This window comes from Terrapene carolina, unplaced genomic scaffold, assembly GCF_002925995.2.
Source record: "Terrapene carolina triunguis isolate 2854851 unplaced genomic scaffold, T_m_triunguis-2.0 Scaffold42, whole genome shotgun sequence".
In the NCBI taxonomy this organism is placed as follows: Eukaryota; Metazoa; Chordata; order Testudines; family Emydidae; genus Terrapene; species Terrapene triunguis.
The window spans coordinates 6,230,698-6,257,824 of NW_020664393.1; the positions used below are offsets into that span (position 1 = coordinate 6,230,698).

Sequence of the window (27,127 nt, forward strand, 5' to 3'; positions counted from 1 at the left end):
AGGAGAACACACAATTCATTTTAGAATCTTGCTACAACTTATTTTAAACCCTGTCTATAAATTTCTATAAATACAGTATCCAGTAAATAATTAAATTTCAAACAATGGGTAATGGGTGTAACATAAAAGATTCTAAAGTTCACTAGGATGTATAATATTTCAGCTTTTGAAACTAAAGAAAATGTTTTTTATTTGTTGGGGGGGGGGAGAATGGGACATGTGGCTGGGCACAAAATATCTTACTTTTTCCAGCCTTTTGAAAGAGGGGGAAGAAGGATAAAGAACAAGCAGTGTGCAACAGAAACAACACTAAATTAAACAGCTCTATTTCACCTCACTCTTTTGAAGGTCACCTTGTCTCCAAGTACACATCATAAATTTTACATGTTGCTTTAAACCTATATATATTTTGTGTATGTGCATACATACACCACCCCGACTATTGTTATTACTAATGGTTCTTAACAGTCTTTAAATAATAAGCAGTGATTTGCTGAAAGACAGAACCCTGGCAATATCTCATACTGGATTAGAAGTGTAATAATTTACAAATTAATCCCTGGTATAATTCTGTATACTTTAATGGAGTTACACCAAAGATAAAGTTGGCTCACCATGTTATGATTTTTTTTCTTTTTTTAAATTCTGATTTTATTTCTTTCCCTAGTATTAGCTTTTGCTCTTGCAAGAGCTGCTAGCACGGAGGGGGGGAAAGGAGTGTTGATTTAAGAAACTAGATTTCCCAGAATAAAAAAAATGCGATTAAGATCTAAACAAAGGCTAAAGATGGCTTACGCTTAGCTCTGATGAGGTCCACTACCTCATTACCCACAACTGAAAACTTCTGATGCATTTTGTTTCAAGAGAATCCAAAAGTCTTTGCTGTAAAGCAGACTGGGGGGTGCAGAGTCCATTCACTCTTTCTGTATCACAACCATTATGTAAGAAGTATAAAACACTGCCTTTATGCTGCCAAACCACAATGACTCTTCTTACATCAAAGCATTTTCACCACTAGGGTTTTTTCTTCTAAATTTATTCAAGCCAAGGGCAGGGAGACAACAATTCATACACACTAATTACACCTAATTATCTATTCCTTTTTTTCCCCACCAACTTCGGCCAGTGTTATTTGCTATCTGGGTTTCTCACAACCTCCCCTTGCCCTGTCCATCCAGCTCAACAGTGAAGTCTTTGAAGAAAACAGTTGTGGCTTTTTACAATTTTCACAATATAAGGTTCAACTCAAATTAAATTATTCTATTATTAGTTTTGACACGTTTATGTGTTAAATATGAAGGTCTCTTGGTTAATTTGGCAAATTCCTCACATCTCTTCATGGTTAGAATCACTGGTAACACCCTCTCTTGTAGGAGCTTCTCCTCAAGCTTTCTTTTCATGATCTAAATGAAATGTTTATTGGATTAAAGTTCTTCTCTGCAGACCTCCACGGTGGCCTGTGACAAAGAGCTTAAAAGCTTTATTAATTGGCTCGGGCTTTTTTGGGGAGAGGGAGGACCTTATTTCACATTACATCACAAGCAAAGAAAACTGCCACGTGTAATTAAACTAATTTATCCTGTTACATCAAGAACTAACTATAACATATCTGTAATATACATTTTAATCAAAGAATTCATTCGCTGAAACAGAACTGAGGAAAACCATTATGGTTTAAGGGGAAAAAAGAAAAAGAACACAAGACTCAGCTACAGTAGCAATTATATTTACCCTTGGGTGATAAAACCTAGGAGTCTGTACTTGAACAAACTGCCAGGGGAGGGGTGGAATGTCAGATATGACTTGAAAAAAGGCTTGTAATATTATGTAGTTAATAGTATCTACAACACAATGAATAGATCACAAGAATATTATAATCCCTAAAAAGTCTTTGAAGTACATAAATACAATTAAACAATCCTTGCCTATAAATATTTTTATATTTATTTATATCACATCTCTCTCACACGCACACATACACTTATTGAAAGTATTTAGAACAAAACTGTAAACCTCTAATCAGGCACACAGTAATCTAGATGCAATATGTTTTACTTGTTAAGCTGTTCTTTGAAAACTAATCTGTGTCATAAACAAAAACTGTCCTCAAACAATGCTGATATTAAGCACAGTAATTCATAACTGCATTGTAGATGAAGAAGTTATTTTTATCCATTTGATTACTAGATATACTTCACAAAAATAAAATAAGCACTTCCACAGCTTGCAAAAAAAGTGCCTTCTACTTAAGAGTTTGCTTGGTTACATAATAAGAGGGGAAACAAAAGGCCTAACATCTTCAGTAATGAAGAAGTCAATTGATAAGCGAAGCCATCACAATATCAAAGGATTAATCCCACCAATTCTGACTCAGGTGACAGTTCAGCGGAGGTCAGAGTGGCTGACACTGACCTCAAAAGCAGGTTTTAACTATTCAATATACTGAAAGCTCCTGGGCTATCGCAGCATTAGAATGGAACAAACTGACAAATCAATTTAATCAGCTAAATGACTTTTTTTTAAAACAAATTGGCAGATCAGCCAATCAACAAATGTGTGTGTTCCTATCACAGGTGGTTGGACAAAGCACAGCACACAATAAAAGAAATGTTATATCTACCAATTCCTTTATATGAAATTTAAAATCTACAAATCTCTCTAAGAGTTCTAAATTGGTCAAGTTTTAAACATCTACATTTATCTGATCCAAAACCAAAAAAATACAGTAAGCTGATAAATATTTTAAAATTGCTCTGAAGATGGTTTTGTAAGAACAGATGTACATTTTAATACGAAAACCCTACAGAATAATTGAAGCAATCTAAGTATCACTATATCACCACCAACCAATGATGCAAAAAGTGATACTGAACAATACCGCTCCAGTCATTGTAAAAGCAGGTTATTGTGGTTAGCATTGAATTATTTAAACAAAAATAATTTAAAAAAATGAAATATTGATTTATTTTGACCCCAAACAAGGAAATAAAAAAATGATTTAATTGAAAGAAAACTTATAGTGGTTTAATCTCCTATAAATCCCACCAATTATGGATTTTTGGTTTATATTTTGTTTATTTCAGTTTAAAAGATATGCTCAGCCAGAGTTCAAGATATTATTTTAAAACTGCACCTGTCAATGATATACCAATGCTTCAGAATTGCTTATTTTTAGTATTAATGGTAGCTTTATTGTGTGTAATAATAAACTTGACAGAGAAAATATTTTTGATATATGATATGATTGTAATTTACATAGCATTTTATAAGAAATCTTTGGATGTTTGAGAATCACTATTTATTGATAGTATTTTTGCACATCAAAGTACGGTTCGTAGAACACCAATGGTCTGAGGAGCCCTTCCTGCTGGTCCAAAGAATTCAATGTTGAACCAAACAGTGGGGGATTAGGTTGTTGGAAAGGGCAATAGTCCATGAGAGGATCTCTCTTTTACTAAGTGGCCTGCAGAATGAAAAAAGTTGGTTTGGCAGTAGTTCACCATGTATTAAAGAATCCCTTCACCGCTCCCACTAATAAAACAAGAACTCACTTTAGATCTTATGTCATCAAGTTTTTAAAGTATTGGTTACAACTCTACATGTAAATTATCTCTGTAAAAATGTCTGGACATTTTTCAGAATAAATCATTGGGTACTTAGGCTCCTTAACAATTTGTGGAGTACTTGCATTCTCAAAGCATTTGGCAAACTGAAGCTGAGCACTTGTTTGTGAGAACCAACTAAGCTGTGCCTGTTGAGAAATTTTTGTGAATGCAAAAAAACTTTGTTCCATACCTGCTTACTTTAAAAGGCCCCAAAACTAACAGCACCTCAGAAAAGTATGTATGCAATTATGGAATTAAGGGATTTTCACCAAAATATTTCATATCTGTGATATATTATATTTAAAAAATGGTATGGACTGAAGAAGCAATCTGATTGGTGGAAGATTACAAATCTATATGAATATTTAGCAACAGTTTTTTTTCTCTGAAATCCATACACCTACAAGAGGGGCAGGATCATGGAGGAGGCAACACTGGGCAAAAATGTCCCCTCCCCCACTTTATATTTGTTTCATTTTAGGACTGTAAAAATCTGTCATGAAAATAGATACTTCAATTTAAGCAACGCTGACTTCCATTTCTAAAGCTTTCATTTCTAACCACCACAGGCCAGACACATAATTCAGACAAGGAATTCTGTCCCAACAGATGATACTCCCCACTCCTTCCTTGTTTACATCACATTTTAAAGTAAGACTCTCGTTTCTTGTTGCTGAGTTTTTCTGAAGCTATCTTTCGGTTTGCTTAGAGAATTTGGTTTTACATTAAACTCTAAAAGCATCAAGATTTGGTTTGAACCTGATCTCCAGTGGTAGAAAACCAAGTCCTTTTATAATGAATACTCTACCCAGCAGAGTTTCAGCCACGGCATCCTTGCACAACGCAGCTACAGCTGACAGTTGCCATTCACTCTGTATTCTCTGAAATAGCTAAGTCTTAACCTACTGACAGCTTTAAAGAATTGAACCCGGACTTCAGAATGGATTTAGAATTGGATAGGGAGCCAAGCACACTCCATGAAGAACTGCCACAGTGTGATCTCATTGGTCAATCCCACTTGGGAAGCAGGCTCCCATAAATTGAACTAACTGGAGCTTATATATGGTCTTTGTAATCAAGCCCAGATATTATTTATTATTTTTATTGCAGTAGCTCCCGAAGACCCTAATCAGGATTAGGGCCCTATTGTGCTAGGTGCTGTACAAACAAATGGAAGATGCAATCCGTGCCCTGATGAGTTTACAATATAAAAAGGCAAGATAGACAAGCATATAAACAAAATGCCAAAGGTATAAATCTTGTGAATTACTTAAAAAAAATTTTTTCCCCGACCCACCTCTTCCTCCCTTGTCCCCTGACTTTGGGGCCCAACCAATCTGCATCACTAGTGTTGAATTGATATGCCTTCTTGCTCACCCCACAAAAACTGATTCAGGAATGAAAAAACATAGGCATTGCAATAATACAACTTGGAGACAATGAAAGAAAGGATGAATGTGGGTTAAGTCTGTATCTGAAAATAAAGGGTAATTTGCCGATGAGCCAAAGATGGGAAAAGAGGTTTCTGGCCACTACTACTATCAGTGTGTCTAGGAGCAGCAGTGTCTAATGCATTACAACTCCTAAATTGTGCACCACATTGACAACATGGAGGCAGATACTCTCAAAGGGTGAGAAGCTAGTTCCTTGCAATTATTCAAAGTGCTTTCTCCGTCCCACCAATCTCAGGTCCCTCTTGAATATATTGAGGTTTAAAGCAGGCAGTTTGAAATTGACACTGTTTGGAGAGAAGCAGCTCTTTTCAGAAATATGCCATGGTACTTTTCCTCCCACTAAAGAGCACTCCCTAAGACCTGGTATAGGAAATTAAAGCCTCTTCTGCTGAGTCACTCTGGATTCGGGTGCTAAAACCTACATTATGATTTAGGGTAATTACTGCTGAGTTATGGCGGCAGGTGCGTCCAATTAGCTCCAAGCAGGATATATGAGACTGGGAGACAATCTATGTGTGTAAAGGGAATTGAGAACAGAAGAGACCCCAGAGAGAAATCCTAGATGCAGTTAGGGCAGATGATTTATGTTTTATTGTTTTTTAATTGTCCATAAAGCCAAACCCTAGGGAGAGGTTGAGGATGAACTAACTCATGGTCTGTGGACTCTGTTGAGGATAGGGTCAGGATGAAGACCATTCATAAGCAACCAATTTAATATTTTCTCCTCAAGTTAGATTGTCATGGAAAATTTCAAGGAAGACCTTCAGTTTAATTTGTGTGTGTGTGTGTTTTTTTAAAAGCTTAAATAGCATAATTGTGAACATGAACAGGAAATGGTGGTTATAATGAGACAAGGTAGGTGAATGCAATGATATAGTTCAGATACAAGCGTCTTGCTTTTGGGAGGAATAAATTGTCATGGTAAATGCCAATGGCAGCCAAAAAATTAGTTCATGTTCACACCTTCTGAACTGCATTCCACCACTTAAGACAATTTTTTGTCTTATTTTTAAATTTATTCAATTTAAAAAAAACAACTGCCCTGCTCCCACAAGTGCCGTATTAAAAATATGAGTTTTGAAGGTTGTTCTTTACTTTATATACATTGCCACCGTTGTTCAGTGTTTGTTATTGAGGACAGAATTGCATTGCCTGCCTCCTATGATTTGCTTTGAAAATTTTAAGGGGGATCCAAATTATTTACAAGTACAGTAACATTTACTAAACTAATGTTAAAGATGGATTTAATTACAGAAGTATTTAAAAACAAAGTAACATGAAACATACAAAGAACACAGAATAGAGAAAACACAAAGATTACCCTAATAACTAATCTCAGGAGCGAGAAGGTATCTCTTAATATTCCATATGTAAGGTCCTGCCTAAAATCTTAAAATACCTTTAACAGTCAGGGTAGCAATCTGGTTTAAAAGCATGAAGTCATTAATTTTTTTGCTAGCAAAAAGAAAGAAGATAAACCTCAAATAAGTATGCAAGATAAAGATTCCATAAACCCAGCAATTACAGCAATATATATATATATATACACACACACACACACACACGCCCAGTAAGGAATGAAGAAGGCCAAGGAGAAACGACTGATTAATGGCAAGATGAAGGGAAGGTTCCAGTGATGCAAGCTGAACACAGTGTTGCAGCTCAGGAAATTAATTAAGTTACAATTACTACTAAGAATTAGGGCCCTGCATGTTCTAGGAGCAAAGAATTTGTTGCAGAATATACCCCTGGCTGCAGAATTGCGCTAGAGAATCTCAGGCCTGGTCCACACTTAAAAATTAGATTGACCTAGATCTATCGCTCAGGGCTGTAAAAAATTTCACACCCTGAGCACTAGTTAGGTCAACCTAACCCCCAGTATAGGTGTGGCTAGGTCGACAGAAGAATTCTTCCGTCGACCTAGCTACCACCTCTCAGAGAGGTGGATTAACTATACTGATGGAAAAACCCCTTCTATAGATGTAAGAAGCCTGTACACCAGTGGTTCTCAAACTAGGGCCGCCGCTTGTTCCGGGAAAGCCCCTGGCGGGACGGGCCGGTTTGTTTACCTGCCGCATCCGCAGGTTTGGCCGATCGTGGCTCCCGCTGACTGCGGTTCGCTGCTCCAGGCCAATGGGGGCTGCGGGAAGCGGCGCGTGCCGAGGGATGTGCTGGCCGCCCTTCCTGCAGCCCCCATTGGCCTGGAGCGGTGAACCCCGGCCAATGGGAGCCGCGATCGGCCAAACCTGTGGACGCAGCAGGTAAGCAAACCGTCCCGTCCCGCCAGGGGCTTTCCCGGAACAAATGGCGGCCCTAGTTTGAGAACCACTGCTCTACACTACGGTGCTATAGTGGCATAAGTTGCAGCGCTGTAGCTATGCTGCTGCAGCAGCTGTAGTGTAGATGTGGCCTATGCTTTAATTTTTAATTAAGTTTATAACTTTTATGGTTATGAAGAAAACCTTTCAACATTGCCTTCCTGACAGCATGAAACAGGAATTCTGAGACATGTGAACTGCCACATTCATCTCAATGAGATGTTAATTTTGAAGCCTGATAAGTTTAAATGTCAACACTGAATGGGATTTTCAAAGGGGCCTAAAGTAATTATGGGTCCTATTACCATTAAACTTCAATGGGAATTGAGTGTCTAACTCCCTTAGGCCTCATTGAAAAATCCCAGGCACTGTTAACTATTTCACTGCTGATCACTTTAGCAGAAATATCCAATTAATATATTTATCCCACAATCCCAAACTGCTTCTCACTGATCTGTAGATACCAAAATCTCCAGCTTCCCTTCCCTCAACTTCTACAATACAGTTACCTTTTCTGAATTAAAAAATCTGTGTCATACCAAAACCTGAAAGTGTTGATACTGCATACATTCATTTTATTTATTATCAAAACAAACCAACCCCAGTGGTTACTCAACTGACTGCATTATTCATATTTACCTCAATGAAAACTTCCATTTTGAATTTAAATGAAGCTGTTGCAGAATTTCCAGTTTGTCACACCAGAGTATGCAGATGTCAGGGAGCTTCCTACAGAATTTAAGTTCCCCTTGCCATGTAGTACTGGAGTCTTGGCCATCCTCACTCAGAAAACCACTTACATAGGAGAAAATGTATTTACACGTAAGATGGACTTGAATTTTGAAAAAGTGAGGGACAGTCGAATTCCAGAGAAACAATTCTTTTTCTGAGTGAGAAACAATGAGACCCAGCAATTAAAGTGGTGGTGTAGTAGAATGGTTCCCAAACTGTGCTCCATGGAACATTTGCTGGTTGCCTGCAGAGAGCTGGATGACCACATGGTGCTAATTCTTATATTGCTTGTACAGGTGTCCATGGACACCACAGTAAAGGAAAGCTTGGAAATAAGGGGTTGAATCCAGCCATATGCTAGCCACAAGCAGAATAAAAATGTCCACAAGCAGGGAGGAAAGAATGAAGCAGATTGGTAGTAGGTTTCTCTTCTCCCCTGATCAGCTGGATTAAGTCACAAGGAAAGCATGGGGGGGAGAGGGAGGAAAGGGTGAGACAAGGCAAGAAAGAAGCATGTGCATGGGAGCAGAAATGAGAGATTAAATAAAAAGCAAAAGTAGACAATGTGATCACTTGAAAAAATTACTTATTGTATAATTGAAAATATAGGAGTAACTATTCCTTTACTTTGTGTAGTTTTTCAGTTGCAAAACCTACATTGATGGAGTGATTACATTTTAAGATAACATCTTTAAAGAAAATGCCACTGGCTTGGGAAAAGTATGCTAGCATGATAAATCTAAAAAGTCAACAAATATTGCAGCAACATTTGTATAATAATTACAGAAATATTACTATCTCAACTTGCACATACACAGCTGTAATAAAATTCTGTCCAAACAAATATTTTCTCTGTGTTACTTATAGAAGTTAACATTTTGCCCTGTTACATGTTCAGCTTTTCTATTAAATACAGATATTAATATTACAGATGAAAAGTTGTTCCTCCCTCTATTACAATTTGCTTCAACCCCATAATAATTAAACATTTTTTCTGAAAGTAAGATTGAAGCAATCCTGTACAAACCCTTGATTATCAATATGACAGGCAAAGAAAGAAAGCATTCAACAAGTGACTTTCCTTACCTTCAGCACAGCGATGAATGGTACAAAGTTAACTCTCTGAAGCCCATTTTTATAGAGGTCTGAAAGAGAAAACTGGTACTAGTTTTGCTACTTAGCTTTGCCCCTTAATAATAATGCCAGCTTGTCTTTTAATCTGGCAAATAAAGCTCTGTGCCGTTAGAGGGATAAAGGAATGAAAGGGAATTGAAATTGATTTCTATTCTTTTGCTGCATGAAATTCATTAATAGGGAAAAAAAAAGGGCAGAACAGCCCAAGAGAATCTCAAAAGGGATTCAGTGAAATTAGATTTAAATCTCTAATGAGAATGAAGTGATTTTAGCAGAAGAGATACAAAACCTTTGTATTAAAATAAGCTCATAAAAGAATTGGAAACGTTATGTATCAATCAGTACAACTATAAGGCCAAAATATGCAAAGGCTTAATCTTAAGGATTTTTTTTTTTGTAAAAAGATTTGAACTATGAAGAAATAATGTCAATTGCCAGAGTTGGTAATGTCTTTATTCTGTTGATTAAGGTTACTCCCTTGGTCTTCTAATAATTCCCATCACATATACCATTTTTTTCAAGGCAAGAAAATACAATTTGATTTGTAGGCAAACAATAAAATATTACAAATAAATACATAACCTTTGAAAAAAGGTTTAATTTATTAAAATATTTTATAATTAAATGCATATTTGACATTTATGAAATAAAATGTACATTAATAAATATAACTGGTAAAACAGAATTTTATATCTATAGTAAAAAGTTCTCTTTTCTGGAAACTATATAACTGTAGGGACAGGATGAATAGTTCCATTACAGCTTTATCATCATACCATAGTTATGATGTGCTACTTCACTTCATTAATACAAGTCTCCATCTGACTGCAAGGTCATAACACTTGATTACAGGGCAGGTCAACAGAAGAATGTAGACACTCTGCCCACCTAAATTCCCCTGCCTCTGACACAGACCATATCAGATTATTATTATATAAGGATTAGATTTTTATCACTAAATGTTGGTATATGTTGATTTCACCATACACACAGGCAAACCACCAAAAAATTAAATCTATAAACATTTAACTGTATAGATCGGCAAAGTAAGAAAAATGCTGCTTGAGAACGTATTAGGGTTTCATTTAAGGATATTTACATTGTATATTTTTACATGCGACGTCGACAATTTGTGTTTTAATGGTTATAAAGCCTTAACATTTATGCATTACTACTGTCATTAAATAATTATTGTCTGATCCCCTCCCCATTGTCAAACTATCCCATAATTTCCTGCAACTGTGAAAATTTAATTTAATAAAAATTGAAAAAATGCTTAAACATAAACACCAATATTATCAGTTGAAATGATTAAAAAACCAACAAAACACAAAAATTGAATTCTGCCACGCCTATATAAAACATTTTGAGTGCAGCAATGCCTGAAAGCCATAATTAGGCTGGGTCTCATTGTACTAGGTGCAGTATGAACATAATGGTGGAGGGAGGATGCACTATGCGTGACAAATCAGGAGAGTACTGACAAAGTGATTCACAGGAACCAGAATAGTAAGACAATGCTTATAGGAAATCTGGATACTAGTTAATCAGATTCTGAAACCTAATTACTCACAAAGTTGTACACAGTCGTGTACCATTTTTCACACAGTTCTCTAACATTTATGGCAAAACACAATTTTTTAAAGTAAGCAATACATTTAAATGAATGCAAGTTTACAGGTAGAAACAGTGATCATTAAAAATTATTTTTTTGCCTGGAAATATTTTTAACATGCTGTAATATAAATAATGAAGTTGGCGGAGGAGTGAAGCTGGGATTCCAGAAATCACACCTTGACATTTCACTCTCATGTTCCAGTGGGAAAGCAGTAAACGTAACATTACTAAGTGTGGCACTAGTGTCTTGGCCAGTGTTTTCTCTAACCAGACTGCTATCTTGCCTCTTTGTATCCAGAAAGAGAGGGGGAAAAATCCTGAGTTTGGATACTAGGGTTGCCAACTTTCTAACTGCAGAAAACCGAACACCCTTGCCCTGCCCCTTCCCTGAGGCCCCACTCCTTCTCTGAGGCCCCGCCCCCTGCTCACTCCACCCCCCCCCGCTCACTCCACACCCGCCCCCCCATCGCGCGTCTCACTTGCTCATTTTCACCGGGCTGGGGAAGGGAGTTGGAGTGTGGGAGGGGGTGAGAGCTCAAGCTCTGGGGTGGGGCCAGGGATGAGGGGTTTAGGATGCAGGGGGGGAGCTCCGGGCTTGGGGGTGGGGCCGAGGGATTCGGAGTGTGGGAGGGGACTCCAGGCTGGGGGAGAGGGTTGCTGTGTGGGAAGGGATGAGCACTCTGGCTGGGGGTCTGGGGTTGGGCCGGGGATGAGGGGTTTGGAGTGTGGGTGGGAGCTCTGGGCTGGGGCAAGGGATCAGAGTGTGGAAGGGGTTGAGGGCTCCAGCTGGAAGGTTGAGGGCTCCCAGGAAGCAGCCGCACATCCCTCTGGCTCCTAGGCAGAAGGGCAGCCAGGGTGCTCCGCATGCTGCCCCTGCCTATAAGCGCTGCTCCCGCAGCTTCCATTGGCCATGGCTCCCGGCCAATGGGAGCTGCAAAGCCAGCACTCAGGGTGGCACTTGTGGGTGGAGGCAGCACATAGAGCCCCCCCTGACTGCCCCTCCACCTAGGAGCTGGAGGGACATGCCGGCTGCTTCCCAGGAGCTGCACGGAGCTGGGCATGGAGCCTGCCAGCCCCACTTTGACCAACCGGACTTTTAGCGGCCCGGTCAGGTGTGCTGACCGCAGCTGCCAGGTCCCTTTTCGACTGGGTGTTCTGGTTTAAAACCAGACACCTGGCACCCCTTTTGGATACCTTAATAAGAACAAATGTAGTGTATTAACCCAATGCCCTTTACTGGGGAGAATTTCATTTCAGACACTCCTCTTTAGATACTGGAATATATTCTGTGTGCACAGACGGAGGAGGGTGGGGTGGCTGCCCTAACCCATGGCACCACAATGCTATGGATGTTCCCCCTGACGTCCCCTCTGGGCCAGCCCTACGCAGCTCCTACACTAGGGGCAGAGGTGCCATGTGGTGGGGACACAGGGTCACATGCCCCCCACCCTTCCCAATTTCTCAGACGCCTCTCGCCAGGCTGCCCAGCAGCACGGGGGGGGCAGGAAACAGCAGGGCGGCTGACTGAACTTCCCACACACATACACTACATGGAGCTGCTTCTCCTTCCCTGCTGCTGGAGTCCCAGTGTTTCTCACTGCCTCTTTGCAGACCGCCCGCTGAGGTGAGTCGGGGGCATCTTTGAGATCGGGAAGAGGAGCTGCGATGTGGTGCTCAGCGCCAGACAGCTCAGGTGGAGCCCAATCCAGTCCGAAAGCCCCAGAGGTGAGGGGAGCAGGCTGGGGAGAAGGGGACCCTGTTGCTGCTGCTTCAATGCACCCCCAGCAGCAGGGGGCATTGAAACTGCAGCAGCATCCAATGTGCCTCTCAAGGAGAAGGTGATTTGGGGGTGTCATATTTCCCCCTCCAACAAAAAGTGATTGGTAAGTCTCCAACTTCTTGTTAATTGCCCCAAGCACCATCCCACCCTGGCGCCACCCATCCTGATGGCGCATGGGGGACCGCGCATCCCGACAGTGTTGCCACTTTTGTTGGTCTTGTTTTGAACACTTGCTAAATTGATTGAGGCTAACTCAGGCAGGGAGGGATGCCTGCAAGCTCTGCAAGGGGCTGGGCAGCCACAGGGACAGACAGCAGGAGGAGGAAGAGGTAGTTGCCAGTGTATGTTGTCTACAAACATATCAAGTTTCAGGGGACGGAGGCAGAGGCAATATGTGGGGCAGTCACGTGCCCCCACAGAACCTTTAAACTGTGCCCCCCCACTATCCACAGTTACATGTTGCCTCTGGCTAGGTGAATTCTCCCTCGGGCTATTGCAGTCCCTTTATGGTCCCTATACACCACGGGAGCAACATACACTATCGGGGCGGGCACCAGAATCTAGCCAATTGTTCACAGACTAATATTTTGAAGTAAACAGGTAGGTCCAAGCCCAAACTCATGATCTACAAGCAGAACTTTGGGGTGTTTGAAGCTATCCTTTTTACAGATCGCTCCCAACCACACTATGCACCCATCCAATTTGCCTTTTTCTCTTTCACTTAGTTGTATTAATTATATCTTGACTTAATTACAATTGCTCAAAGAAGGATAAAAGTACAATAATAACTGAAGGTTGAAAGACATAACATTTTCTCCTCACTATGACTATTAAAATGGAGAAAAAAATCTGTATTTTAAAGCTTAAGTGATTCTGTTCTAAACAAAGAAAATCAGTGTAACTTGAAAGCCTTTGGTTCTTGCATGAAACTTCATATAAATAAAAAAACCCCAAATATTATGCTAATTAATACCATTGCACTAATTGTCTCTTAGAAGTGTTATTTGGCGACCAAAAAATTATAAGATTAGTTTATTGAGCCCTCTTTGGCTAAAGCCTTGCATAGTTAAGGGCTCCATGAAATGTTCATATCAAGCCTTCCTTTTATTTATTAAATAGTATTGTGAAGAATTTTTTAAAAAGTTCTCTAAACCAATATATCACAAGAGCTTGTGTGTGATGTCAAAGCAGTTGGGGACAGAGCCTCTTGGTGGATCGCATCGAGCTAGCACAAGTGTAGCCACGGTAGCAGCACCGGAGGCGTGGCTGAGCCGTATCAAGTATTTACACACCAGTTTCAGGCAGGTTTGTATTTGGCACAGTTCAGCCATGCTTCCGCTGCGGGTGGCTACCCGTGCTACCGCAGCTTTCTTATTTATACATGTGCTAGTACAATGAGAGCTAGTGTGAGTATGTGTTCACGAGAAGGGGAAATCACATAGGGCTTGTCTATACCACTGATTAAGTCGATGTAACTTACGTCACTTACTCAAGGGTGTGGAAAAGTCATCTCTGTGAGCGACGTAAGTTACACTGACTTAAAGCGGTGTCTACACCATGTTATGTCAGCAGGAGACGCTCTCCTGTTGACGTAGCTGCAGCGGCACCGATGTAGCAAGGTAGTGAAGACAAGCCCATAGCCTAAGAATGGGGAGGGAAGAAACAGTTACTCATTCCCTCTCCCTTCTGCTGGCCAGGCTCTGCCTGTGTCCTTGAGCCCACCCAATCCTGAGGCAGTTTATCAGTTTTTCTCTCCACTATAGAGATAGGAAGGGTTAGAAACATCACTTAAAGAAGCTGTAGAAGTAGAGAAAAAAATTATTTTGGGAGTGGGGGCGGGGAGAAGAAGAGAGGGTAGGACCCAGGATGGACCCTTTCTTCCATACATAAGAGAAAACTAGGAAGGATCTGCATGGCATGGAAAGAATACCACAGATTTTTAAAACTAGAGATTTTATCACCATTAAATTTGAATAAATGTAAAGTGCTTTTATAAGAAATGTGTTAGTTTCACTGTACTTGTATCATACTGGTAGCATGTTTGATTTACCTTCAGGTGGCCTATTAGATGTTGCCACAACGACAACCCCGTTTTGGAACAGATTTTCAAAAAGCTGTTTCAGAATCATGGCATCAGCAATGTCAGTGACCTGTGAAAGACAACACAATTGTTTTTCTTGCTTTCAACTTCTGCCATAATAGATCTGCAAATGGTTTCATAGTCAGAAAAAAAAAAGGCTTGTTAGTAAAATCCTGGAGAAAGATTCTAATTATTGCTTGTGGGGGAGGGGGAAATAAAGGAGATAATTAATAAGCAGGGAACGCATGGCAATCTTTTAAAACTTGCCTGCTCTTTATTACAGAACCCCATCATTTCTTTACCAATTGCTAAATGATTCCATGTTAACTTCTATTATAAAACTACAGGTGGGAGACACAGAAAACAGACCTACACATTTCAAAGAGGCCTAATTAATTAGAACCAACATGAAAAACAGAAGATAAAGAAAGAAAATACACACCAGCTGTTTTACATTTCTATTACCTTTCTAGTAAAGGTTGGTAGAGGTGACTTTAAATGGTCATGGGACTTCAGAAATAAGGACAAGTAGCCAACTATACATAATCAGCTGCTGTAGAAAATAGAATGATATGACATAGATACTATTGTGTGATTGTTGTACAAAACAATTCAACAGATGGCCCATCACAAAAATAAGCAATTTCATTGTTCTTTTTAAGTGCCTTCTATTACTGTCCATGAATAATCAAAAGGCACTGCAGTCACTTCCAGCATAGTCAGCCTCTTCTAACCTTCAGACAAAACATTCACTTAAAAAACATGAAAAAAATTGGGCGCTACAATTAATACTGAAAAAAATTAACAACAAGCAACAAAGTGAAAATTCTTAGACAAACTATTTACTAAGGCTAGTTTTAACTAACTTTATGGTATCTAGAAACTGATACTATAGACTTGCAGCATACATAATGTTGCGTCAGAATGGAGAAAAATATAAAACTTTTCTGAACAGAAGAAAAATTAGATATGACAGTATACTATAGGGGTTACAGAATCTCACGGGCTAATAAAAAAAATCAATGTACCCAATAACGAAACCATCTTAACTACTGTTATCTATGTTTCCCTCGCACTTTCCCTCCTATTGTTCATTACATCAACTTTGTCTTAATTTAGGCCCTGATCCCACAAGGGGGTCTCTGCCTATCTGGATTGTAGGTCTGGAGCTGCGGGCTGCAATCCTGCAATAGATAACACGCAGGTGGACTGCTATACCCACATAAAGCCATGCTTTTCACAGGCCAAACAGTCCAGCTATGTGTTATCAGTTAAAGGATTGGAGCCTTAGGCCTAGGGTATGTCTACACTTAAAATGCTCCTGTTGGCACAAGTAATCCACCTCCCTGAGAGGCGGTAGCTAGAGACATGGCTTCACGTAAAATGCAGAGCTGTACCACTGCAGCGGTGCTGGTGTAGCGCTTCAGTGAAGACGCTACCTACATTGACAGGAGGGTTTCCCCTGTTGGCATAGGTAATCCACCTCCCTGAGAGGCGGTAGGTAGGTCGACAGGAGAATTCTCCCATTGACCTAGTGCTCTCTATACCAGGGCTTAGGTCAGTATAGCCACATCTCTCAGAGGTGCTGATTTTTAAATTCCTAGTGCAGACCAGGCCTTAGTCTACATTAGAAAATGTTTGCCAGTATAGCCTCCTAGTGTAGATGTACCTTATACCACCAAGAGTGCTTTTGCTGATATAGCTCATGCCGTTCCCCAAACAAAAGCACTTCTTTGCCAATATAACTGTGCCTACAATAGGGATTTTGCTGATATAAAACATCATACAAAAAAAATCACACCCTTAACCAACATTACTATACTGGCAAAAGTTTTATGTGTATATCTGGCCTTAAACTTTTGGGGGTTTGTGGGTTAAGTAGTTGAAGCCACTGCGGCCTCCACTTAATGCACCAATTTGTGGTGAACCAAGGCAAAAAGGGGGAAAGGAGGAAAGAATCAGGCTTTGTCTACACTAGCACTTTTGTCAGCAAAACTTTTGTTGGTCAGGGGTGTGAAAAAAACCACACCGCGACCAACATAAGTTTCACTGACAAAAGTGCCGGTGTGGACCGCGCTACGTCGGTGGGAGATGCTCTCACGCTGACATAGCTACTGCCATTCGTTGGGGGTGCTTTAACTATACTGGCAAGAGAGCGCTCTCCCACCAGCATAGAACAGCTACACAGAAGACCTTACAGCGGCGCAGCTACAGCGGTACAGCTGTGCCACTGTAAGGTCCATAGTGTAGACATAGCCTTAGACTCTGCTCCTGACAGCTAGTTTGGAGACAATGGGGGGAAGCTTTAATAGAAGCAGTTTTCTCCTTCCCTGTGATCCATCCTTCCACAAGAACTAGGTGAATGGTTGTCGGACGACTAATATTTAGGGTTTTTTTTATTACATTTTCTTTTCTTCCTCAACAATAAGTTCAGTAACACACTCCATGGAGTGCATGTATCATCCAGCAACCCTCTGGTGTGTTCAGGACAGTTATTATACTTCTATCAAGGTTTGCATGTATTGGCTGAGGAACATACAACCTGTTGAGTGTAGCTGCTTACATGTCAGCTACTGATGTTTTCCTGAAGGCTCTTCTGAATTATTAAAACTTCAGAAACTTCTAAAGTTGTCTTCAAAACTCAAGACATGTAAAGGAAAGTGGTGCGTACATTATTTAATTTGAAAGTTAAGATCACTGTTAAATTTAGTTTCTGCACACTCAAACAGAAGCTTCTTTTCAACTGCTCGAATGCCAGTGTTATTTCTGATAAGAAATCAGAACATAATTTCAAATCTAAAAAGAATTTGGACTTTTTTATTGTGTCAGAAAAAAATCTCAGGAATTGGATTTTTAAAATGATGATATACATTATTTTACTACAAACTTTGTATTTTTTTTTAACTACACACTTATGTGGCAGAATATACTTTTCCAGGAGCAGAGGACATAATGGAGGATTGAAGTCATTTATGTACACTCCAGTGCAAATGTTTACAATGAAGTAAAAGAAAGCAATGAATAAAGGCCTGTTACTGAGTTATTATTTGATGTTACAGAATTTTAGTGTTTTTGCCTTACCAGAATAAATTAACTTTTGAAAGCTACATAATTAATAAAGCAAGAGTCATTTTGTGTACTGGGGTGCCAATTTATTTTCTTTTGATCTTGTACAGCTTTGGAAGGGAAAGATAATTTTACAGTGTAAGCAAGCAGAAAACAATAACTGAAGCGTTCTCATAGCTCAGGTTTTTTCTGTACCCAGCATTCATTACAACCAGGAACAAAAGAGAAGGCTACAAATTACCAATAAGGGGAGTCTGCTAATGGAAAGAATGGAGAAATTTCATTAGCATTTAAGAGAAAAGATTTTTATGACCTAGTGCTGCTTTCCATTATGACTCACTTAAGTAAAAAAGAAAAAAAATCGAATAGTTAATTTACATGTGTAAGTGCTTGAGACTCAGTCATCCACTGATTGGTACTGCTCCATATAATGAATGACAAACATAAGCATGTATTATCAGTAATTAGTATTAGCACAAAAATAAGAGCCTAGTTTTTTATTAGAGGCTTTTAATAGCTTTGCTGGCTTGTAAAAACTGTCTAAACTGTAGTTCTTTTTTAAACCCAAGTGATACTGAATAGTATTTAAATACTATCTCTGTGTGATCATTCTGCTTACCAAAAAGTAGGGATTTTATTTTCATTACCATTGCTACCTACCACAGGTATTACAAAATTAGAAGCCTAATTACTTTTATGTAGAGTTATTTCAGCACTCAACAAAATAAAATAAAATCCAGATTTTATAAACCACTCATTAGGATACTGAAAAGCACCAAAATTGTAATTACAAATGGCATGACTCTCAGGATTTTATATTTAGGGCCATCTATTAAAGGAGTATACTATTTATGTGGATGCAAAAAAGATGGGTTGTTTTATTTATCATACACACTAATGACAAAAGATTGGGAAGAAAAAATACTATTTATTAATCTGTGCACAAGCAGCTCATATTAAGACTGATCAAGCTTTCAGAAACATCTAGTTCATAAGGCATGCTCAGAGGCTTAACATAAGCATTCGTATAGTGGCAGCCATACAGAACTTGCAACATGATACCTATCACATCTCCACTTTAAGATATCTGAATTCTTTCAGTAAGAACTTTAAGAATTAATAAGTAGAATAAGTCACTAGATTCTGAAATACTTTTCACTTAGTCAATACGTTATTTTAATTCTGTATTTGTCTGTGGCTGTTTCTCACCCTAACTCCTACAGGCTCTAATATGATTTACTCCAGGGTGACTATGATGTGGCTTCAGCCAGGTGTTAAATGGAACTCAGCAACTTCAGCAATGCTGTTGTCTTTAACAATTCTGCATTTGGTGGTCTCTGAAAAGTGGGCATCTTCATAGTTTTCTGCTGTCAGTGTCACAGAACCTCGTCTCCGCTATACTACAAAGAACAACATCTTCACCTTTTCTCCTATATGCAAAAGGTATCTAAAGGAAACCTTCAATATTTCAAGTAAATCTCGACAACTTCTCTGGTACTTCTGTCCATTTCCACAATGCATGATCATGGTTCTGCAGTAGGAGTAACGACTTGCTTCCACTGTCATTGTCTGTTCTCAAGTAAAAGGATTTTTCAGCTGTCATTGTGGACAGCAATTTTGTCTGTATGTCACAGTTAATATTTGTTCTGCCTCTTTTGTTTTTCTTCCAGTTGTATTTGTAAATCTAGTGTTTGCTTAAATTTAAGTAAATCAAGTCTTGTGTGAAGACTGACAATTAGCATCTCTGCTGGGGAAACCAACTAGGGAAATGAAGGATAATGTGTCTCTTTCTTTAAGAGTTTGTTCCTCCCATCTGAACAGCTCTCCCAGACATCACATCAATTTGTGACTATTTAGGTATTGGCCTTCACAACACACTCTGGCAAGGAGTTGCAGAGGTTGACAGTGCGTTGCGTGAAAAAATACTTTCTTGTGTTTGTCTGAAACCTGCTACCTATTAATTTCATTTGGTGGCCCCTTGTTCTTGTATTAATCAACTTAAAAAAAATTCCAGAAGGATCTGAGCCTACCTTTGAAATGTGGAACAAAAACAGAAAACTCCTCAGTACTGGAGTAACCAAGCAGTGGGTACACATACAGGAAAAGAGTTATTTATATCAACATATCCTATACTGGAATTAGCAAAGAGGTTCCTTTATTGAGTGTTTAAAATATACATCTCTGGCATATCATGTTTACTCAAAAACGTCACATTGCTGAGTAGTATAAATACAACATGGTGTGTAGTTGGATTATGTATCAGTTTCTGCAGAGCTCTGTTTTGCGATACTGTTCATACTCACTGAATGAAGCAAATATAAAATTACCAGCAAACAATTAGGTTAAGAATCAGAAATAGTACTTCATTCAAAGCCAAGAGTTAAAAAACATGGAAGAGGAAAAACATGAGTAAGCTTGGTACAAGTGGTTTCTTTTACAAAAGGAACACAGGGAAAAGCAAGCAAGCATGCAGTACAAAAACTAAAGCAAACTGTGAGGAAGCGTAATGTGGTGGTGTAATCCTTGTGCCTGACAAGGAGTGTAGAAATGCACTTGCAGTGTTTTCTAGGTGGAAGGAGGAGATTGGGAACAACGTATAATGAATGAGACAAATGAACTCTTCTCCCATCTGGCAACATGATTTGCAGCCTCTCTTCTGCCTGTGAAATAACTTTAAAACATAACCAGTCTTTTGCAAGAGAGGAAAAATGGCACATTTTCACTAAACTAAAATGTTACTTGTCTATTACAGAGTGTACTTGTATTTGCACAAGCCGACTAATCAGCCGTCAAGTATTTTTTGACACTTTTGCATCAATGGTGATACACACGCACACCTCCGCCTCCCCCCAAGTCTTTGTATTTACAATACCTACACACATAAAAAGATTGTGACATGAGATATCTTCCTTAAAACTTTACAAAAGCCAGACCATTCATAGCTAAAGCTGAAACTTTTTCTTGACTTCACCTTGTTGTCCTTAAGTATTGCCCGGGTTGCCACCTCCATTCATAAATGAGCAACCAAAGTTAGAAGCAAAACAAAATCCCAAACCAAAGGCTGAATATCTCAGGTTTGCAGAAGCTAAAGGATTTTATACGACTGTGTAGGCAACAAAGTCATTATTTGAGAGTCTTCTGAGAAAGTTCGATCAGATTCAGGAAACAGTATTCTACCCAATTTGCATTATTATACTTGAGTATTTTTTAAAAAACACCATCATAACAAACACACAAAGGCCTGCCACCTTGTCAGTTCATAAATTTGCAAAATTGACCACACCACATCTTTAAGTGTGTGTATATGTGTGTGTGGGGGAGGCTATTGTCCGACTTGCTGGGGAAGAGGAAACAGCTCTTTACGGCCAGGAGAAGGAACAAAGCTCAAAAGCTGCTGCAAAAGGGGGAGTGGGTCAGTGTGCTGACGTTGACTCATTCCCAGGGACCGGAAGGGCTGGGAAGTTCAAAAGGGGTAAATCTGGCGGGAGAAGACCCTTTCCCCCGGACCAGGTGGGGCAGCACCCACCCTGCCTCCCCTTGAGGGGGCAAAATACCAGGTTTGGTCAGGACCTGCTGTGGGCTTCGTGCTAGCTGCTTCTTTCTAGGGGGGCTGGGAAGGAATTTTTCCCTTACCACCAGATTGGAATAGGTGGAGTGGGGGTGTTTTCACCTTCCCCACAGTGGGTTTGGGAAGGGGTTTGTTATCGTGAGTAGGGAAAGGAGTTAGGCTATGATGTCACAACTCATTATGCAAGGATGGGGCAGATGTCCAGTGCAGGGCTCCACAGGGAAGGGATAGAGTGACCAAATAAATAGCTTGGTAAAGGACTTAAAAACAGAGACGACCTGTGCCTGCCCATGGGCAGCAGTGTTACTGAGCATGCTAAGTACAAGCCAAGCAGCAAATCTGGGGGTGCACATGACCTCACATGCTCCCCCATGTCCCCACTGCTTAAAAAGGAGCAGAATGGGGGGGGGGCTCCTATGACTGGTACAGCAGGGAGCCAACCCCCTTACTTATAATAGCCCACCTTAACCCTCGTTCAAGGGGGGGATTGTAAGGTCCCAGCAAAGGGTTGGCTGTGGGACCAGGATGGAAAAAGAGAGGGGTTGGTGGAAGCCCCTCAGGTAGATATTGAATAAACATGGAATTACCTGCACTGTACATTTTTATCTGCTGAGTAGTCCCTGATATCTAATAATAAAGTTGCGACCTGATTAACACCATATCAAGTGTCTCCTGTCCTTCTTTCAGTATAGCCAGACAACAAGTTTTGACACAAAAGCCAAAACAAAACACAGTAGTCTCACTCAAAGACATATCATAATATCCAGTTATTTGTAAAAATTCAACTACAGTATATAACTAGCATACTAAGTAATATAATTAAAACAATATTTGACAAAATATCGAACAAAGGATATTCTGTGATACAGAATCCTTTATCACAGTTGTCTACTTACTCATTAATTTGCATAATTCAATAATGTGCATTTCATCCGCAGTCACTAGTACAAAAAACAAGTGCTACTCTAATAAGAGACCAGCACTGGCTTTTACCTATCAAAAGATATGCAAGAAATTTTCTTAAATAGAATTTTCTTTATTATTACAAACCTTCCCATGAATGACACTGCACCACAGCAATGTCCTTGTGCATTCTGCAGACATACAGTTTACTAAAGAATTCATTGTTGCTGCAGAATTATACTCTAGAACAGAAGATTTTTTTTTTAAATTAACTTTATAGCATTCATGGCTGTAAAAAAGCATTCCAATGTGAACTGAGTATAAACTGATGGAAATAAACAATTGTTCTCAGCATCCACTGAAGGTAGGACAAGAAGCAATGGGATTAATCTGCAGGAAGGGAGATTTAGGTTAGATATTCGGAAACATTTTCTAACTGTAGTTATGCTCTGGAATAGGCTTCCAAGGAAGGTTGTGGAACCCGCATCACTGGAGGTTTTTTAGAACATGCTGGAGAAACACCTGTCAGGCATGATCTAGGTCTACTTGGTCCTACCTCAGCATGGGGGGTTGGATTTGATGACCTCTTGAGGTCCCTTCCAGCCCTACATCACTACAACTCTATGATGCAGTGTTGTCTTCTCAGCTCGGCAGACTGCCTGAAACAATGGCTGAAAGGTGTAAGCTTCTCCATTCACCTCAACAGGATATTAACTTTAAAACTTAACAATGACAATTTAAGTGTCAACATGGATAACTACTTAATTGCTGATCATTTTAGCAGTAATACCCAGGAAACATCTTTATCCCAATCTGTCTCCTACAACTTCTCAGACGCCAACAAGCCCCAATCATCTCAAGCTACCACAACCTCCAGCTTCCCTGTGGACAATTTCTATAACGCAGTTGGTGTGTTTTCAACATAAATTTGTAAGGCACAGTGAAAATTAAGAATTCAGGGGTAGTACAGAATAAACTGAATTAATCAAGGTAAGTTAATTTAGGTTTAATTTGATATATTGTTCCCATGTCCTTGATCTCAATGAGTCAAATTATTATTTTGTTATTTCAACTGCAGGAATGCTGGGGGGGGGGGGGGGAGAGATACCAAACATGGACCGGTGTACCACTGTGCTAGACACTATACAAACTCATCATAAAAAGAAAGCCTCTGCCCCAAAGTGCTCATAAGAATCTCATCAAATTCTATTTGTCATCTACAGTGAGCTTTAATGATAACGGAAAGTGACTCAAAGTAGACTGAAGCAGTCAACTTCCACCTCTTTGAAAAATATTTTCTTCACAGTCTTGGAAACAATTTCTATTTCTGAACTTTTATCTTCTACAGTTCACCATGGGCTAGTAACTTGAACGCTATACTAACAACAAAGGGCATTATATTTAAGGTAAAAGATCAAACAATACTTTAAATGTCTTATTGAAGCCAGGAAACTCTCTCTAATTAATTACTTACCTGAAATTCATCAAAACACAAGAGACAGGCCCCCTCACTTATTTCCTCGGCTATAGGGGCTATTGGATCATATGACTTGGCCATTAGTCCTGGCTTTCTTTTAGGCAAGCTCAGTTTAAGACGATGTATTCCTGAAGTGAATAAAATAGAAAAATAAACAGTGGAAGTGCTGCATTTAACTCTGTGGAACATATAAAGCAATAATACACACATATGTAGTTTAGATACAGCAATACAAAAACCACATGCATTATGATTTAAAAAGGCATGCTGGGTAATTGCCCAGGGGCCCGGGTCCTTTTAAATCATGTGGGTGGGCCACACAGCTCCGAGGCACACATGACTGCTCCGGGCCCCATGCTTTGTGCGATTGGCCAGCGCGTCAGTCCCGGAAGTGACGGGCGGTCCCTGAAGTGACGTATTTGTCACTTCTGCCCCGGGCCCCGCCCCCTCCTAGGGATGGCCCTGGGGCCCGGAATTGCTGTCGGTGGGCCTGTTGTCATTGCAGAATGAATTTATTAAATTTCCAGAATATGGATCTCCACTAAGTGCAAAATTGGTCATGTATCACAGAAAGTTATTGCTGTCTTGGAGTAGGTGCAGCATAGGGTCCCAAAGATGGCAGATCTTAATATTTGAGATCTGAAGATGTTAAGTTTTGAGAAATTCTAATTGGAAAAGAGGAGACTAAATAAACATAACTGAGTTAAAAAAACGTTACTAACCTTGTGTAATTATTGTTCTTCGAGATGGGTTGCTCATGTCCATTCCATTATAGGTGTGTGTGCTCGCCACATGCACCGGTGCCAGAAGATTTTTCCTTAGTGATATCCATAGGGGACTGGCTCTGGTGCCCTCTGGAGTAGCACGCGTATGCAGCGGTAAAAGGGGCGCTGCTGGCCCTCTCCCTCCCTCAATTCATTCTTGCCAGAACTCCGACAGAGGGGAAAGAGGGTGGGTCATGGAATGGACATGAGCAACACATCTTGAAGAACAACAGTTACAAAAGGTTAGTAACCATTTTTTCTTATTCGAGTGCTTGCTCGTGTCCGTTCCATTGTAGGTGACTCCCAAGCAATACCTCTGGAGGCAGGCAGGAGTTCATGGATGTGTCAATTACAACACAGCTCTGCCAAATCTAGCGTCATCTCTGGCCTGCTGGGTAATGGCATAATGCGTGGTGAACGTGTGTACCGAAGACCACGTCACAGCCCTGCAGATGTCCTGGATAGGGACATGCACCACGAAGGCAGCCAAAGACGCCTGAGCCCTAGTAGAGTGAGCCTTCACTTCGGTGGAGGCACAGCCTGCGCCAACTCGTAACAAGTGTGGATGCAGTTTGAAATCCTCTGAGAGGACACCGGAAGGCCCTTTATCTTGTCACCAATTGCAGTAAAGAGCTGAGGTGATCTGCAAAAGGGTTTGGTGCACTCCAAGAAGAAAGCGAGGGCACGCCTGACATCTAGAGTGTGCGGGCGTCTCTCCTCGTTGGTTGCGTGTGTCTTTGGATAGAACACTGGGAGGAAGATATCCTGGTTGACATGGAAGTGCAACACCATCTTCGGCAGGAAGGCTGGATGGGGCTGCAGCTGACCCTTGTCCTTGTAGAACACCATATACGGGGGCTCCGAAGTGAGAGCTTTAAACTCGGAGACTCGCCTTGCCGAAGTAATGGCTACAAGGAATGCGACCTTCCACGACAGGTGCAAGAGATAAGGTGGTGTTAGTACCGTTATACAAGGTACTGGTGAGACCTCATCTGGAATACTGTGTGCAGTTCTGGTCTCCCATGTTTAAGAAGGGTGAATTCAAACTGGAACAGGTATAGAGAAGGGCTACTAGGATGATCCGAGGAATGGAAAACCTGTTTTATGAAAGGAGACTCAAAGCCTTTAGCCTAACCAAAAGAAGGCTGAGGGGAGATATGATTGCTCTCTATAAATATATCAGAGGGATAAATACCAGGGAGGGAGAGGAATTATTTAAGCTCAGTACCAATGTGGACACAAGAACAAATGGATATAAACTGACCATCAGGAAGTTTAGACTTGAAATTAGACGATGGTTTCTAACCATCAGAGGGGTGAAGTTCTGGAACAGCCTTCCAAGGGGAGCAGTGGGGGCAAAAGACATATCTGGTTTCAAGACTAAGCTTGATAAGTTTATGGAGGGGATGGTATGATGGGATAGCCTAATTTTGGCAATTAATTGATCTTTGACTATTAGCGGTAAATATGCCCAATGCACTGTGATGGGATGTTAGATGGGGTGGGATCTGAGTTACTACAGAGAATTCTTTCCTGGGTATCTGGCTGGTGAGTCTTGCCCACATGCTCAGGGTTTAGCTGATCGCCATATTTGGGGTCAGGAAGGAATTTTCCTGCAGGGCAGATTGGCAGAGGCCCTGGGGGTTTTTTTTGCCTTCCTCTGCAGCATGGGGCCTGGGTCACTTGCTGGAGGATTCTCTGCACCTTGAAGTCTTTAAACCATGATTTGAGGACTTCAATGGCTCAGACATAGGTTAGGGCAGGGGTTGGCAACCTTTCAGAAGTGGTATGCCGAGTCTTCATTGATTCACTCTGATTTAAGATTTCACGTGCCAGTAATACATTTTAACGTTTTTAGAAGGTCTCTTTCTATAAGTCTATAATATATAACTAAACTATTGTTGTATGTAAAGTAAATAAGGTTTTTTAAATGTTTAAGAAGCTTCATTTAAAATTCAATTAAAATGCAGAGCCCCCCCCAAACCAATGGCCAGGACCCGGGCAGTGTGAGTGCCACTGAAAATCAGCTCGTGTGCCGCCTTCGGCACATGTGCCATAGGTTGCCTACCCCTGGGTTAGGGGTTTGTTGCGGGAGTGGGTGGGTGAGATTCTGTGGCCTGCATTGCGCAGGAGGTCAGACTAGACGATCATATTGGTCCCTTCTCACCTTAAAGTCTATGATTCTATTACTCTAAGAGGCTAGAGACTCGAAAGGAGGACGGTTAAGCCTGGAAAGGATTAGATTGAAATCCCATTGGGGAACCAGATCCCATACCGGAGGAAACAGCCTCTAGAGGCCCTTGAGGAACCTGACCATCATCTTATGTGAGAATACTGAGAATATGTGCAGATGAAAGGCTGATATGGCCGCCAAGTGCACCTTGATTGATGAAACTGCAACTGTAACCTTTTTCGTATTTGTTCCCACTTATATCCATCTCTATTCTTTTACTGTAATCACTCATTTCTAAATAAATATTATTTTGTTTTCAAAGATTTACTGCTTACCTGTCTATTCTTGATCGGAGGGCTGTCCGTGTCCTTTCAAGGGAAAGCAAGCTAGCTGCAGCTTTCCCTGGCAATTCCTTTAGGGTGGGCTACAACCTGGGTTACCAGTTTAAATAGTTAA

The 27,127-nt window shown here is 40.3% G+C and overlaps 1 protein-coding gene across 1 annotated transcript in view; it reads right to left on the reverse strand.

Annotated features, from left to right (window-relative positions):
* AFG1L (AFG1 like ATPase) overlaps positions 1–27,127 on the reverse strand; it is a 130,331-nt gene that overhangs the window by 58,549 nt on the left and 44,655 nt on the right. Inside the window, exons 5-7 of the mRNA XM_024202598.2 lie at positions 23,732–23,862; positions 14,691–14,790; positions 9,196–9,254 (exon numbers count right to left, since the gene is read on the reverse strand). Of these exons, the coding sequence (XP_024058366.1) occupies positions 9,196–9,254; positions 14,691–14,790; positions 23,732–23,862 (290 nt within the window). The remainder of the gene's footprint in view (positions 1–9,195; positions 9,255–14,690; positions 14,791–23,731; positions 23,863–27,127) is intronic.